This window comes from Theropithecus gelada, chromosome 10, assembly GCF_003255815.1.
Source record: "Theropithecus gelada isolate Dixy chromosome 10, Tgel_1.0, whole genome shotgun sequence".
In the NCBI taxonomy this organism is placed as follows: Eukaryota; Metazoa; Chordata; class Mammalia; order Primates; family Cercopithecidae; genus Theropithecus; species Theropithecus gelada.
The window spans coordinates 558753-570980 of record NC_037678.1 but is presented as its reverse complement, the minus strand read 5'-3'; the positions used below and the strand labels follow the sequence as shown (position 1 = coordinate 570980).

Here is a 12228-nt window from a genome sequence, read left to right as displayed (position 1 = left end):
GGGAATTGCTTGAGCCCAGGAGTTCAGGGTTGCAGTGAGCTCTGACCAGTGATGCTCAGGGTTTGCACAGACCGTGAACACAAACCGCTAGGAATAAAGAAACTCAAAGTACCTCGAAGCTACACTCCCCGCCTCAGAATGGTAGATGCTAGAAGGTGGATGGGTCAGAGAGCTGGAAAGAAGATGGTAGATACTAGAAGATGGATCGGTCTGAGAGCTGGAAAGAAGATGGTAGATACTAGAAGGTGGATAGGTCTGAGAGCTGGAAAGAAGACAGGGACAGGAAGCTTTTTCACTGATGGTGTGAGCGTGGACTGGTCCAGCACTTCTGGAAAGCATGGAGAGGCACCCGTGCGAAAGCAGAAAGTGCATCTGAAAAACAAAGGCCCCCACCCAGCAGCCACACTCAGAGGAGCTGGAACTCACTGCTCTGGGTTATCTGGGAGTGACTGAGTTGCCTGGGGGGTGACTTGGTTATGTGAGGGGTGGCTGGGTTCTCTGGGGGTGACTGGGTTATATGGGATGAGTTATCTGAGGGGTGCCTGGGTTATCCAGGAGATGACTGGTTTATCTGGTTTCCTGAAGGGGACTTGATTATTTGGGGATGATTATTTTATCTGGGATGACTGGGTTATCTGGAGGTGACCGAGTTATCCGGTGAATAGGTTGTGTGAGAGGTGCCTGGGGTGATTAGTTTATCTGGCAGTGACTGGGTTATCTGCTAGGGGTGATTTATCTGGAGGTGCCTGGGTTATTTGGGGTGACTGGGTTTATCTGGGGTGACTGGGTGGTTGGGTGCTGGGATTGGATATAGCTGAACTGTCTGCCTTAGGATGAAGTTTGCTGGAAGCCATGGGCGGGCATCCCTCAGAAACATGCAAGGATCTTTAAAAGCACAGACAGCGTGAAAGCTCAAAGCAGACACACATCCCCTCTGCAGCCGAGGGAGGCAGGGGGACCTCCTGGTTTGCTCACAGCAGTGGCCGGCCTGCGAACAGTGGGGCTCAAAATACATTTTTGGAATGAATTATTGAATGAACTTAAAACTCCAATCACGCTGAATCTTTTATATGAAAGATTGTGCACGTACGTCCTGGTATAGTGGGAAGGGGACCTGCACAAGGGAAAACCGCTGCCCCAAAGAGGACCCTGTGGGCGGGGACCACGCGGGATGCACCCGCGCCTGAAGCCAGACTCCCGGCTCCCCAAGGGAGAACAGAACGGAGGGCGGGGCTGTGGGGAGCGGAGGGGATGAAGGTCAGGGAGGCGGCGGGGACCCCCTAAGCTGGCACAGGCCCTGGGAACGCCTGAGGAATAGAGGACGGGATGGGGCGTGTGGGGGAGGAGGTGCGGGCTGCAGAAGCGGGGTCCCCGCGGCGGTGATGGGGTCACTCACGGCGGCGGGACTGGGGGGACTGGGGGGGTCAGGTGGGGGCGGGGAGATGCCCTCATTGTCCGCGCACGGGCGCCCGAGCCCGGGGAAGAGGGCGCCGGCCTCCCCACCCGTGGCCGCAGCACCCCAGGAGCGCGGGAGCTTCTGGGCCCACAGCGGGGCGCGGCCGGGGCAGGTGGGGGCCCCGGGCGAGGAAGCCCCTTCTGCGTCCTGGGCTGGGCGAAGAGCCCTGCGGTGCGGCGGGGGCAGCCCCAGCGCGCGCCCGGTCCTCAAGTCGCCACCGAGCGGCGCCCCCGCCCCGGCCCGGAGCCCCGCAGGGCCGCCCCCACCCCTGCCCACCCTCCCGCGGGCCGGGGCGGCCCCCACCCAGCCACCCCGCGTTCCCAGGAAGACGGACCGGTCATTACTCATTCATTTCATTTCATTTAAATATTTTCTGCAAAGTCATCGCCCGCGCCGCATCTGCGTTGCGGGGGGCGGGGTGGGGGCGGAGCCTCGCCGCGGAGTCGCCGCAGGTAAACAGCCCCCTCCCCGCGGCGGGAGCGGGGCCGCCGGCCCCAGACAGGGACAGCAGCCGCCGCCCGCGCTCCGGGCCGGGATCCCGCCGCCGCCCCCGCCGGAGGCACGCGCCAGGGCGGGGGCCGGGCTGCGGCGGAGGCGGGCGGCTCCTGTGCCCCCCACCCCCGCGCCGGCCCGGGCCGCCCGACCCCTGCCCCCGGGGGCGGCGGCGGCGCGAGCCCCCCCCCCCGCCGCGGGCGCCGCGCCCGGCCAGCCCCGCTCCCGCCCCGCGCCTCCAGCTACTCCCATCCCCCGGAGCACCCCGCTCGGTCCCGGCGTCCCCTGCCACCCTCTCCCGCGCCCCCCGTCCCCATCCCCGTCCCCGTCCCGCGCCCTCACGCTCCCCGATCCCCGCCCCCGCGCTGCGCGTCCCCTCCCGCCCGCGCCCCCCTCGCCGGGCCCCGCCCCGCGCCCCCCGCCCCGCCCGCGCCCCCCTGCCGGGCCGCGCCCCCCGCCCCCCATGCACCACCTCCTGGAGCAGTCGGCGGACATGGCGACCGCGCTGCTGGCGGGAGAGAAGCTGCGGGAGCTGATCCTGCCGGGCGCGCAGGACGACAAGGCGGGCGCGCTGGCCGCGCTGCTTCTGCAGCTGAAGCTGGAGCTGCCGTTCGACCGCGTGGTCACCATCGGCACCGTGCTGGTGCCCATCCTGCTGGTCACCCTGGTCTTCACCAAGAACTTCGCAGGTGAGGCCGGCGGCCGGGGCGCGGGGCGCGGGCAGGGGGCCGTCCGCAGGTGTCCGGGCGCTGGCGCTTCCCGCGTCCCCGGCGGCTCCGTCCAGCCGCGCCCACCGTGACCTGGCTGCGTCCGCGGCGTCCCAGGCACCTTCCACAGCCGCCCCCATCCTCGCAGGTGTGGCTGGTCGCTGGTCGCCCAGACCCCTCGTCTCTATTTTATCGTTGTTCTTCCTTCCATTCGTCCGCCCATGAGCTGCGGGTGGGACTAGGCCTGTCTGGACCCAGGGGTCCCAAATGTCACAAGACATGGGGTCTGGTTTGGAGAATGTCACAAGCAGCATCTGAGGGGGTGCGGGGTGGCCAGGTGGGGACCAGGAAAGGCCGGGACGGGTGTTGAGAGCAGAGAGCTGATTACAGGGGCTGGTGGAGCTGCCGGGCAGGGTCCCCGGGCTGGATTTGGGTGGAAGGAGGGCAGAGTGAGTCTCTGAGAGGCCCAGGCCTTCCACCCCTGCGGCGGCCCGAGGCCTATCCTGGGGCACTGGTGGCCTCTGAAGGTCTGAAGCAGGGGAGCTAGCACAGGGCAGGGCCACGTGTCAGAGCAGGGAGCCTGGAGCTCCTGCATGGAGATGGGAGCTGGACCAGGGCAGGGACCCGGGCTGGTTAGATCAGGACCAGTGAGGGCAGCTGAAGCCACCCAGGCGAGGCAGGAAGATGGACAGAGCAGCCAGCCTGCCTGTGAGCCTCTGCGGGGTGGGGTTGTGGTGCCTCTGCCCTCCCCAAGGAGTGGGGCGAGACAGGTGGAGCCGAGAACTTCCTCCCCTGGGGTCTGGGCCAAAGCAAGGGGGATCAGGGTCTCCTGGCCTGTGTGGCCCAGAGGGGCCAGTCTGCAGCAGGGAGGGGTGCTGGGGCCCTGGGGCCCTCTCTTCTGCAGCCTCCAAACCTTGGCGGACCCTGCCTTAGCACTGGTGCTTCCCGAATCTCGCAGGTGACTCCTTAAGGAGTCACCAGGCCTGAGGGTGGACATTGGCCAGGCTGTCTGGTCCCACCCAGGGGCGGAGGAGGGCTCTGCTGGTCTCCTCTTGGACACTGGAGCCCAGACACCGGGGATTAGAGGACCCCTGGGGTGGGCGCACAGCACACACTGAAGAGCAGGGAGCCCGGGCGTGCAGGGGCCTTGGGGCAGGCCCAGCATGTCCAGGCGCCATGTGTGTTCTCTGTGTTTGTGGCAATAAAGTACCACAAACTAGGCAGTTTCAAATAGCAGACATTTATCTCTCATGGTTCCGGAGGCCAAAAGTCCAAACTCAAGGTGTCGGCAGGGCCCTGCTCCCTCCAAAGCTCTAGGCAAGGGACCTTCCAGCCTCGTGCTGACCTGTGCACCTTGGCTCATGGCCACCTCACCTAGTCTCTGCCTCTGTCTTCTCATGGGCTTCTTCCCTCCCTGTCTGTGTCCAAATTTCCTTTTTCTTTTTCTTTTTTTTTTTTTTTTTTTTTTTGAGACAGCGTCTTGATATGTCGCCCAGGCTGGAGTGCTGTGGTACGATCTGCAACCTCCACCTCTCAGGCTCAGGTGATCCTCCTGCCTCAGCCTCCAGCCTGGGACCACAGGCATTCAACACCACACCGAGCTAATTTCTGTGCCATGTTCTCCAGACTGGTCTCGAACTCCTGGGCTCAAGTGATCCTCCCACTTCAGCTTCCCAAAGTGCTGGGACTACAGGCGTGAGCCACTGTGCCCTTTTTTTGAGACTAAGTCTTGCTCTATCACCCAGGCTGGAGTGCAGTGGTGCGATGTCGGCTCACTGCAAGCTTCGCCTCCCAGGTTCAAGCGATTCTCCTGCCTCAGCTTCCCAAGTAGCTGGGACTGCAGGCACCCGCCACCACGCCCGCCTCATTTTTGTATTTTTAGTAGAGACGGGGTTTGGCCATGTTGGCCAGGCTGGTCTCGAACTCCTGACCTCAGGTGATCCGCCCACCTCGGCCTCCCAAAGTGCTGGCATTACAGGCGTGAACTACTACCCCCGGCCCAACTTTCTTCTTTAAAACGGAAAGGAAGCAAGTGCTCTGCCCCCGAGCACCCTCCCGGGAGCCTATGGGCTGGTTCCTCTTTTTGGCCTCAGCATCCTTGGTGGGCCGAGCGCAGCCCCGCAGCCCTTGATGCCGCAGGGCAGGGTTGGGCCTGAGGGCCCGTGTGGCCAGCTGCTGTCTCGGGATGCGGCACCCTCGAAGGTTGAGGGCCAAATCCCAGGGTCTCCAGGGTGGGCCAGGGAAGGCTGTTGGCCCCCTCAGCCTGCAGAGACTGGAGAATGTAGCAGGTGCACAGCCACCACCAGGATTAGCTTCCTATGGTTGCTGGAACAAACCTACAGGTCAGAAACCAGATGCGAGTCTCATGGGGCTAAAACGACCGTGTCAGCAGGGCTGGCTCCAGGGGGAATCCACTTTCCGCCTTCTCCGGCCTCCGGAGGCCTCCACATTCCTGGCCTTGCAGCCCTTCCTGCGTCCTGAGAGCCGGCCGCGTGGCATCCTCTCTCCCACCTCCGCTTCTGTCCTCACATCCCCTCCCTGACTCTGACCCTCTTAGAGGAAACCTGCAGTTGCCGCCCACCAAGACCCCCAACCTAGGCATGTCTGCAAAGTCCTCGTGAACTGGGAAACGTGACACCGCCACAGGCTCCAGGGTTGGGATGTGGCATCTTTGGGGGCCATGAATCTGCTCACTGCAGACCCCGTGTGGAGGTCTGTAAGGCCAGGGGAATCGGGGAAGAGCCAGGGCCTGGCCTGGGCCGAGGGCTTTGAGGATGAGGCAATGGTCTGAGATGACTAGACAGGGTTTGGCCAGCAGACAGGAGGAGCCTGTGCAGAGCCAGGGGGTCCTGGAGAGGTGTCCCCACTCCCCAGGTGGGAGGGGCTGTCGGGAGGGACCCAGCTTCACCCTTGGGGGTCACCTTGGGGCCATGTGCAGCCCAGACCGCAGGGGTGGGCTGGAGACAAGCTTGGGGATGGCAGAACCGAGGAAGGGCACAACTGGGGGAGGGCCGGGAGGCTGGGCTGTGGGCTGTGGCCTGGGGCCCTGTGGACAGCATTCCAAATATGGGAATATGGGCCGTGGTGGGGTGCGCTCAGACACCCATTCAGAGGTGCTCCAGGCAGCACCAGGCCCCTGGCTGCCAACTCTGACATTGTCACTGGGGCTCTGAGGACTTGGTGTGGACAGGCTTCTTGGCTGGGAAGCCAGTGTTCTCTCTTGGGGCATAGCTGGCATGACCGGGGTCCACACAGCAGTGTCTCCTGATAAAGGGGCCCCTGGCGGCGGCTCTGTCTGCCCTGTCGGATGGGCCAGGCCTTCCTGCCTCTCATTTGGACACCTGCACTGGCCAAGGCAGGGTCCCACTGTCCCTGGGAAGTCCCAGAGCAGGGCCTCAGGCAAAGGACCTGTGGCAGTTGCTGTGTGTGGGATGGGCCCATGAATTTGGGCTCAGTAGCCCCTCTCTGCTGCTCCACCCCCAGTCAGGCCAGCACCCCCGGCCCTGGCAGCCCCTGCTGGAAGCTGCGGCAGCATCCACCGGGAGAGGCCCAGCTGCCGGCACAGCTCTGAGTCCATCAGGACCTGCTAAGGCTGCCAGGAGCACCCTGCGCTCTGCAGGTGCGGCAGGTCCAGGGAGGAGGGAGGCCTTGCTGGACATGCCTTGGGGCCCCCAAAGGGCTGGGCCGCTCACCTGCCGTGAGTCAGGGCAGTATCCTTGGTCGAGCAGATGAGGAAACTCAGGTCAGAGTGACAAGCAGGACTTGTCTTGCTCTTGCTGCCGCCATCCTGCAGGGAGACAGTAACAGGAGTGAGGAGTTCGGGTCCAAGTGAGGCTCCACACAGTGGGGGCAGCTCGCCAGACATGTGGCGCAGTGTGGGGCCCCTGCTTTCATTCACCCTGGAGGAGGCCAGGCCGTCCCCTGCCCCAGAGACAAGGAGCCCTCCTTCCAGTCTCCCTGCGGCCCCACTGGAGTCTGGGCCAGGGGTTCTGGGGCCTCTCCCCACCCATGTTGGCCACACATGCCCAGCAAGGGTGGCTGCCAGGGATGGGCCCAGCTCAGGACGGGACACAAACCTGTCCCTGTTCTCTTCCCCAGGGTGGACGCTCTTCTCTGGCTCCTGGGATTGGCTGTGAGAACAAAACATAAGTAAATAAAATGTGCCATTTTCTCAACCAAGAGAGTGGATTCCTTTGCCTTGTCCGGTTTGCTCTTCTCTGAGTCCAGCTCAATGTCCCCACCGAGGACTCGGGCCTCAGGTCCCAGCTTTTCCTGCCTCTTCCCAGGTTCCCCCCCCCAAACCCTCTGGAGTCCCCAGGACCCTCAGGGGGATCCGATGACTCATGGGAGCCCTGCCTTAGGGGTTGTCTTCAAACCCTCCCTGAGCAGACTGTCCAGACTGGTGGATGTGCCTCGGTGGTGATACGATGGCAGCCAGGAGCTCCATATGCGGTCCGAGGGGCTCGTTGCTGAGCTGGGTTCAGGGCTGGAGGTGCCCAGCTGTGTCACCAGCCGTCTTGCCCAGCCCCCGGGCCCCTGTGGGGCGTCAGCAGTGAATGCCACTCTTCTCAGAGTGGGCGGAGTCTCTAATCTGCCTCGCTTTCCGACCCTCATTCAGGCCTCGGCACAGAGGGACAGGCCTGTCCCTGTTGCTTCTGGTCTGTGGGGAGGGGATTGTGCTGATGTGGGTCCTGCCCTGGGGCTGCTCTTTGGGGCTGGGAGACAAGGCCAAGGCTGGCGTGGGCCCCGTCGCATGTGCTGTGTGAAGGGCTCAGCCTGGACAGACGGCACAGTGGCTGGAGGCCCCCAGGCTTTGAGCCTTCCTGGGAAACATTAGCAAGATCCCAGGCGCTCAGACCCCACACTGAGCCAAGGCTCGAGTGTCCTGAATGCTTTTACTGCCGTGTGTGCCATTGTCACCTGCAGGCAGAGACACGCTCTTGAGGGAAAACACAGAGTTCAGTAACGACCATTTGCCTGCAGTTCGAGGGACCCCCTCTTTTCAATTTTAGCAGGAGATACCACAGTCCAGCAGGTGACATCCCCAACCAGCCCCACCTGGTGTCCGGGGTCCCCAGGCTGGCCAGTCCCCAGAACAGTGGGTCTTAGGGAGGTGCCCCTCACCCGCAAGGGTGGGCAGAGCCCATACTGGCTTCCCAGTGCTGTAGAAACCACCCTGCCAGCTAGGAGCACCTGAGCCAACCGCCTTCCTCCCAGGGGAGCACCGGGCTGTACATGGCCCATGGCTGGGACCTGGTTTGGGTCCGGCTGTGTGGATAGAAGAGGGGCCCTGGCTGGGAGTCCCGACCTGCCTTGGTCCTCTCTGGGATTTGGTTTCGCCTTGTGCACACAGTCCTTGTGACATTTGGAGAGGTGCGTGGCTCAGGTGGTTTCGCAGGCGGTCATGGCTTCAACCTGCAGGTGCCTCCCAGCTGACCTCGTGGGGGTATTCAGGGCCAGACCCCCCACCACCGTGGTGGGGGAGGGGGTGGGGTTCATTTGGGGAACCACAGGCGCTGTGTGGGAGGAGGCTGGAGAGGCTTCTGGGAGGGGTTTGGCAGGGACGTGGTCAGGTCCAGCCCGGTTTCTTCAGCCCAGCCCGAGCCGCCTCCCCGCCCCAGCCCGTGTCTCCTCTTTGCCCCCAGAGGAACCCATTTACTGTTACACCCCGCACAACTTCACGCGCGACCAGGCGCTGTACGCCCGCGGCTACTGCTGGACGGAGCTGCGGGACGCGCTGCCCGGCGTGGACGCCAGCCTGTGGCCGTCGCTGTTTGAGCACAAGTTCCTGCCCTACGCGCTGCTGGCCTTCGCCGCCATCATGTACGTGCCCGCGCTGGGCTGGGAGTTCCTGGCCTCCACGCGCCTCACCTCCGAGCTCAACTTCCTGCTGCAGGAGATCGACAACTGCTACCACCGGGCGGCCGAGGGCCGCGCGCCCAAGATCGAGAAGCAGATCCAGTCCAAGGGCCCGGGCATCACGGAGCGCGAAAAGCGCGAGATAATCGAGAACGCGGAGAAGGAGAAGAGCCCAGAGCAGAACCTGTTCGAGAAGTACCTGGAGCGCCGCGGCCGCAGCAACTTCCTGGCCAAGCTGTACCTGGCGCGGCACGTGCTGATCCTGCTGCTGAGCGCCGTGCCCATCTCCTACCTGTGCACCTACTACGCCACGCAGAAGCAGAACGAGTTCACCTGCGCGCTGGGCGCGTCCCCGGACGGGGCGGCAGGTGCGGGGCCCGCGGTGCGCGTGAGCTGCAAGCTCCCGTCCGTGCAGCTGCAGCGCATCATCGCGGGCGTGGACATCGTGCTGCTGTGCGTCATGAACCTCATCATCCTCGTCAACCTCATCCACCTCTTCATCTTCCGCAAGAGCAACTTCATCTTCGACAAGCTGCACAAAGTGGGCATCAAGACGCGCCGGCAGTGGCGCCGCTCGCAGTTCTGCGACATCAACATCCTGGCCATGTTCTGCAACGAGAACCGCGACCACATCAAGTCGCTCAACCGGCTGGACTTCATCACCAACGAGAGTGACCTCATGTACGACAACGTGGTCCGGCAGCTGCTGGCGGCGCTGGCGCAGTCCAACCACGACGCCACCCCCACGGTGCGCGACTCGGGGGTGCAGACCGTGGACCCCAGCGCCAACCCCGCCGAGCCCGACGGCGCCGCCGAGCCGCCCGTGGTCAAGCGGCCGCGCAAGAAGATGAAGTGGATCCCCACCAGCAACCCGCTGCCGCAGCCCTTCAAGGAGCCGCTGGCCATCATGCGCGTGGAGAACAGCAAGACGGAGAAACCGAAGCCCGCGCGCAGGAAGACGGCCACGGACACGCTGATAGCGCCGCTGCTGGACCGCTCCACCCACCACTACAAGGGCGGAGGAGGCGACCCAGGCCCAGGCCCTGCCTCCGCGCCCGCCCCGCCGCCCGCCCCGGACAAGAAGCACGCGCGCCACTTCTCCCTGGACGTGCACCCCTACATCCTCGGCACCAAGAAGGCCAAGCCCGAGGCGGTGCCCGCCGCCCTGCCCGCCTCCCGGAGCCAGGAGGGGAGCTTCCTGTCCCAGGCGGAGGACTGTGGGCTGGGCCTGGCCCCGGCGCCCACCAAAGGTAGGGGCCGGGCTGGGGGCTGGGGACTGGGGACGGAGGACTGGGGATGGGAGAGGCGCCTACAGCCACAGCGGCCCACGGGAGCCTGCCCAGGGCGCTAGGGAAGGGAGGGGGCCTGGTTTGAGGCCCCCTCAAAGGGGGAAGGGAGGAGGCCAAGGTTTGAACCATCTGCATCAAACGGACTCTGTCAAGGTGAGCCTCAGGCCAGGCAGGGCCCTGGAGACCCCCCGGAGGCAGGTGGGGAGGAGGCAGGCTGGGAGGGAGGCGCTCCTGGTCAGCTTCCTGGAGCTCCGCGTGCACGGTGGAGCCAAGTTCCTCGGGTGAGGAAATTCCACCGACGGCACTGCGGCTCCGGGACAGTGGGGCGGGGGGTGTGCCCAGGCCGGCTGCTGTGTGCAGGGGCGTCCAGGCCCAGCACCTCCAGGGCCCTTCAGAGCCGTGAGCCCTGCTCCCCCGCCAGCCTGCACTGGGTGGGCGCTGAGAGGGGCGCAGTGGCGGCTGGTGTGAGATATCTGTGCTCTTGGCTGTTTGCAGATGCTCCGCTCCCCGAGAAGGAAATCCCGTACCCCGCAGAGCCAGCCCGGGCAGGGCTTCCCTCGGGGGGCCCGTTCCACGTCCGCTCACCTCCCGCCGCGCCTGCTGTGGCCCCTCTGACACCAGCCAGCCTGGGCAAGGCGGAGCCCCTCACCATCCTGAGCCGAAACGCCACGCACCCGCTGCTACACATCAACACGCTGTACGAGGCCCGGGAGGAGGAGGAAGGGGGCCCCCGCCTGCCGCAGGACGTGGGGGACCTCATCGCCATCCCTGCCCCGCAGCAGATCCTCATCGCCACCTTCGACGAGCCGAGAACGGTCGTGAGCACTGTGGAGTTTTGAGGGATGGCACCGCCCAGGCCGTCAGAGCCCCTCCAGATGCCTCCCGGCGGACACCAGCCCTGCGTGGACGTGGCCTCTGCTTCGACCGCACTGCCCACATCCCCAACCTCCGTCCGCATGCCTGGGGCCCCCACCCCACCCGCTCCACAGGGGAACCCGCCCCGACGGCATCGCCAGGCACTGGCTGGGGCGGGAAAAGGTGGCCCCGTGGAGCCGGTGGCCAGGAAGGCTGAAGCCGGCCTCCCATGCTCCTGCATCAGGCGCCCAGCGGTGGGTGGGGGCCTCCAGATGAAGAGTTTATTTTTGTAGTCCGTTTCGTCCTGGCCCCGGGCTGTGGCGGGACAGCCCAGCTGCCCCAGCCCAGAGCCAGGGAAGAGGAAGGTGGAGCCGGTCCCACCAGTGGGGTGGCCACGCCCATGGGGTCACGTGCTCAGGGGTCACCCCCTGCAGGGACCTGATGCCCTCGGGTGGGAGGGACCGAGGTCCACCCTCGGGTCAAAGATCAACATGCACTTTCTCGTTGTCGCCTGACATACATTTTATTTTACTAAGACTGCTGTACCGAACAAGCATATTTATCATCAGGAGACTTAGGATGGGTTTAAAGCAGGATGGTGTGTGTGTGTGAACGGGCATGAGCAGAGGTGGGTGTGAGCAAGCGGGTGTGTATGTACGAGTCTGCACGTGTGTGCATGTGCACAGAGGGTGTGGTGCCAGCTTGGGTGGGATTGTGTGTGAGCAGGCGGGTGAGTGAGCGAGTGCACGCTGGCGCGTGGCCCATGTATGAGGAGGGAAGCAGCCCAACGCAATAACCACGTCCCCCAGCCGGGCCCCCTGCCGTGGCTGAGGCCACACGGCTTCCTGTGGGAGCCCCGGCTGGCACCCGGCTGGTCCCACCCCGAATACCTCAGCCGTGGAGGCCATGTGATGCAGAATTAACAAGGTAGCACCGAGCATATCAATAAATATTATTCTGATAACCGCCTGTGCTCGGCCGGGGACTTCGCCTCCCTCCACACCCGTCCCCTGACTCGGCGCCTCTCGTGGGGGTGCTGGGGGACGTGGGGCAGGGGCCGCCTTCAAACGCGTGGTGGGGGCCCCTCTGCACCCACAGCAGGTGTCACACTTGGAGCAGGACATGCCCTGAACTCAGGCTGTGGGCACGGAGGCGATTCAGCTGTGGCCTGAAGCCCTTGGGCACACAGGCTTGGGAGACGAATGCACGACCCCCTTAGTCTTCCTGCTCCTGCAGGGGAGTGAGGAGGGAGAGTGTGAGGCACCCTCTAGGTGAACAGAGGGCTGGCAGGATCCAGGAAGGCTTCCTGGAGGAGGTGCCCTCAGTGTGGTCTGGGATGCTCAAAACAACATGGAGGTCCTGTGCAGGCGCCTTTGCTGGGGCCAGGACTCCATGGAACAAGGCTGGTCCCATGGGTGCACCATGGAGCCACGTGCCCTGTAGACCCCGGCAGGTGACCCTGAGAGTCTGAACAGAGGCTCCTTGAAGACAGGTGGCTGGGCAGCGAGGCCAGAACCCCATGGGGGCTGGAGTGGGGTCGGTGGTGTAGACCACTAATTGCAAGGGTGGG

At 64.4% G+C, this 12228-nt stretch overlaps 1 protein-coding gene across 2 annotated transcripts; it reads left to right on the top strand.

Moving 5' to 3' along the window:
- The first annotated feature begins 2411 nt into the window (after window positions 1-2411).
- PANX2 (pannexin 2) lies at window positions 2412-11622 on the top strand. Of its 2 annotated transcripts, XM_025399722.1 has the most exons (4): window positions 2412-2637; window positions 8301-9764; window positions 10299-10500; window positions 10586-11622. In XM_025399722.1, the coding sequence occupies exons 1-4, from the start codon at window positions 2412-2414 to the stop codon at window positions 10623-10625; spliced, it is 1932 nt and encodes a 643-aa protein (XP_025255507.1). In that variant the 3' UTR covers window positions 10626-11622. The 2 variants fall into 2 exon arrangements, with proteins under 2 accessions (XP_025255507.1, XP_025255506.1); XM_025399721.1 differs by having other exon boundaries at window positions 10299-11622.
- Window positions 11623-12228: the final 606 nt, after the last annotated feature.

What these genes read in the sequence shown, in the direction of transcription:
- PANX2 (XM_025399721.1), top strand. Translation starts at nt 2,412, where the DNA reads ATGCACCACCTCCTGGAGCAGTCGGCGGACATGGCGACCGCGCTGCTG. An exon ending in CTTCACCAAGAACTTCGCAG is followed by an intron (nt 2,638 to 8,300) that starts GTGAGGCCGGCG and finishes CTTTGCCCCCAG; the next exon opens with AGGAACCCATTTACTGTTAC. An exon ending in GGCCCCGGCGCCCACCAAAG is followed by an intron (nt 9,765 to 10,298) that starts GTAGGGGCCGGG and finishes GGCTGTTTGCAG; the next exon opens with ATGCTCCGCTCCCCGAGAAG.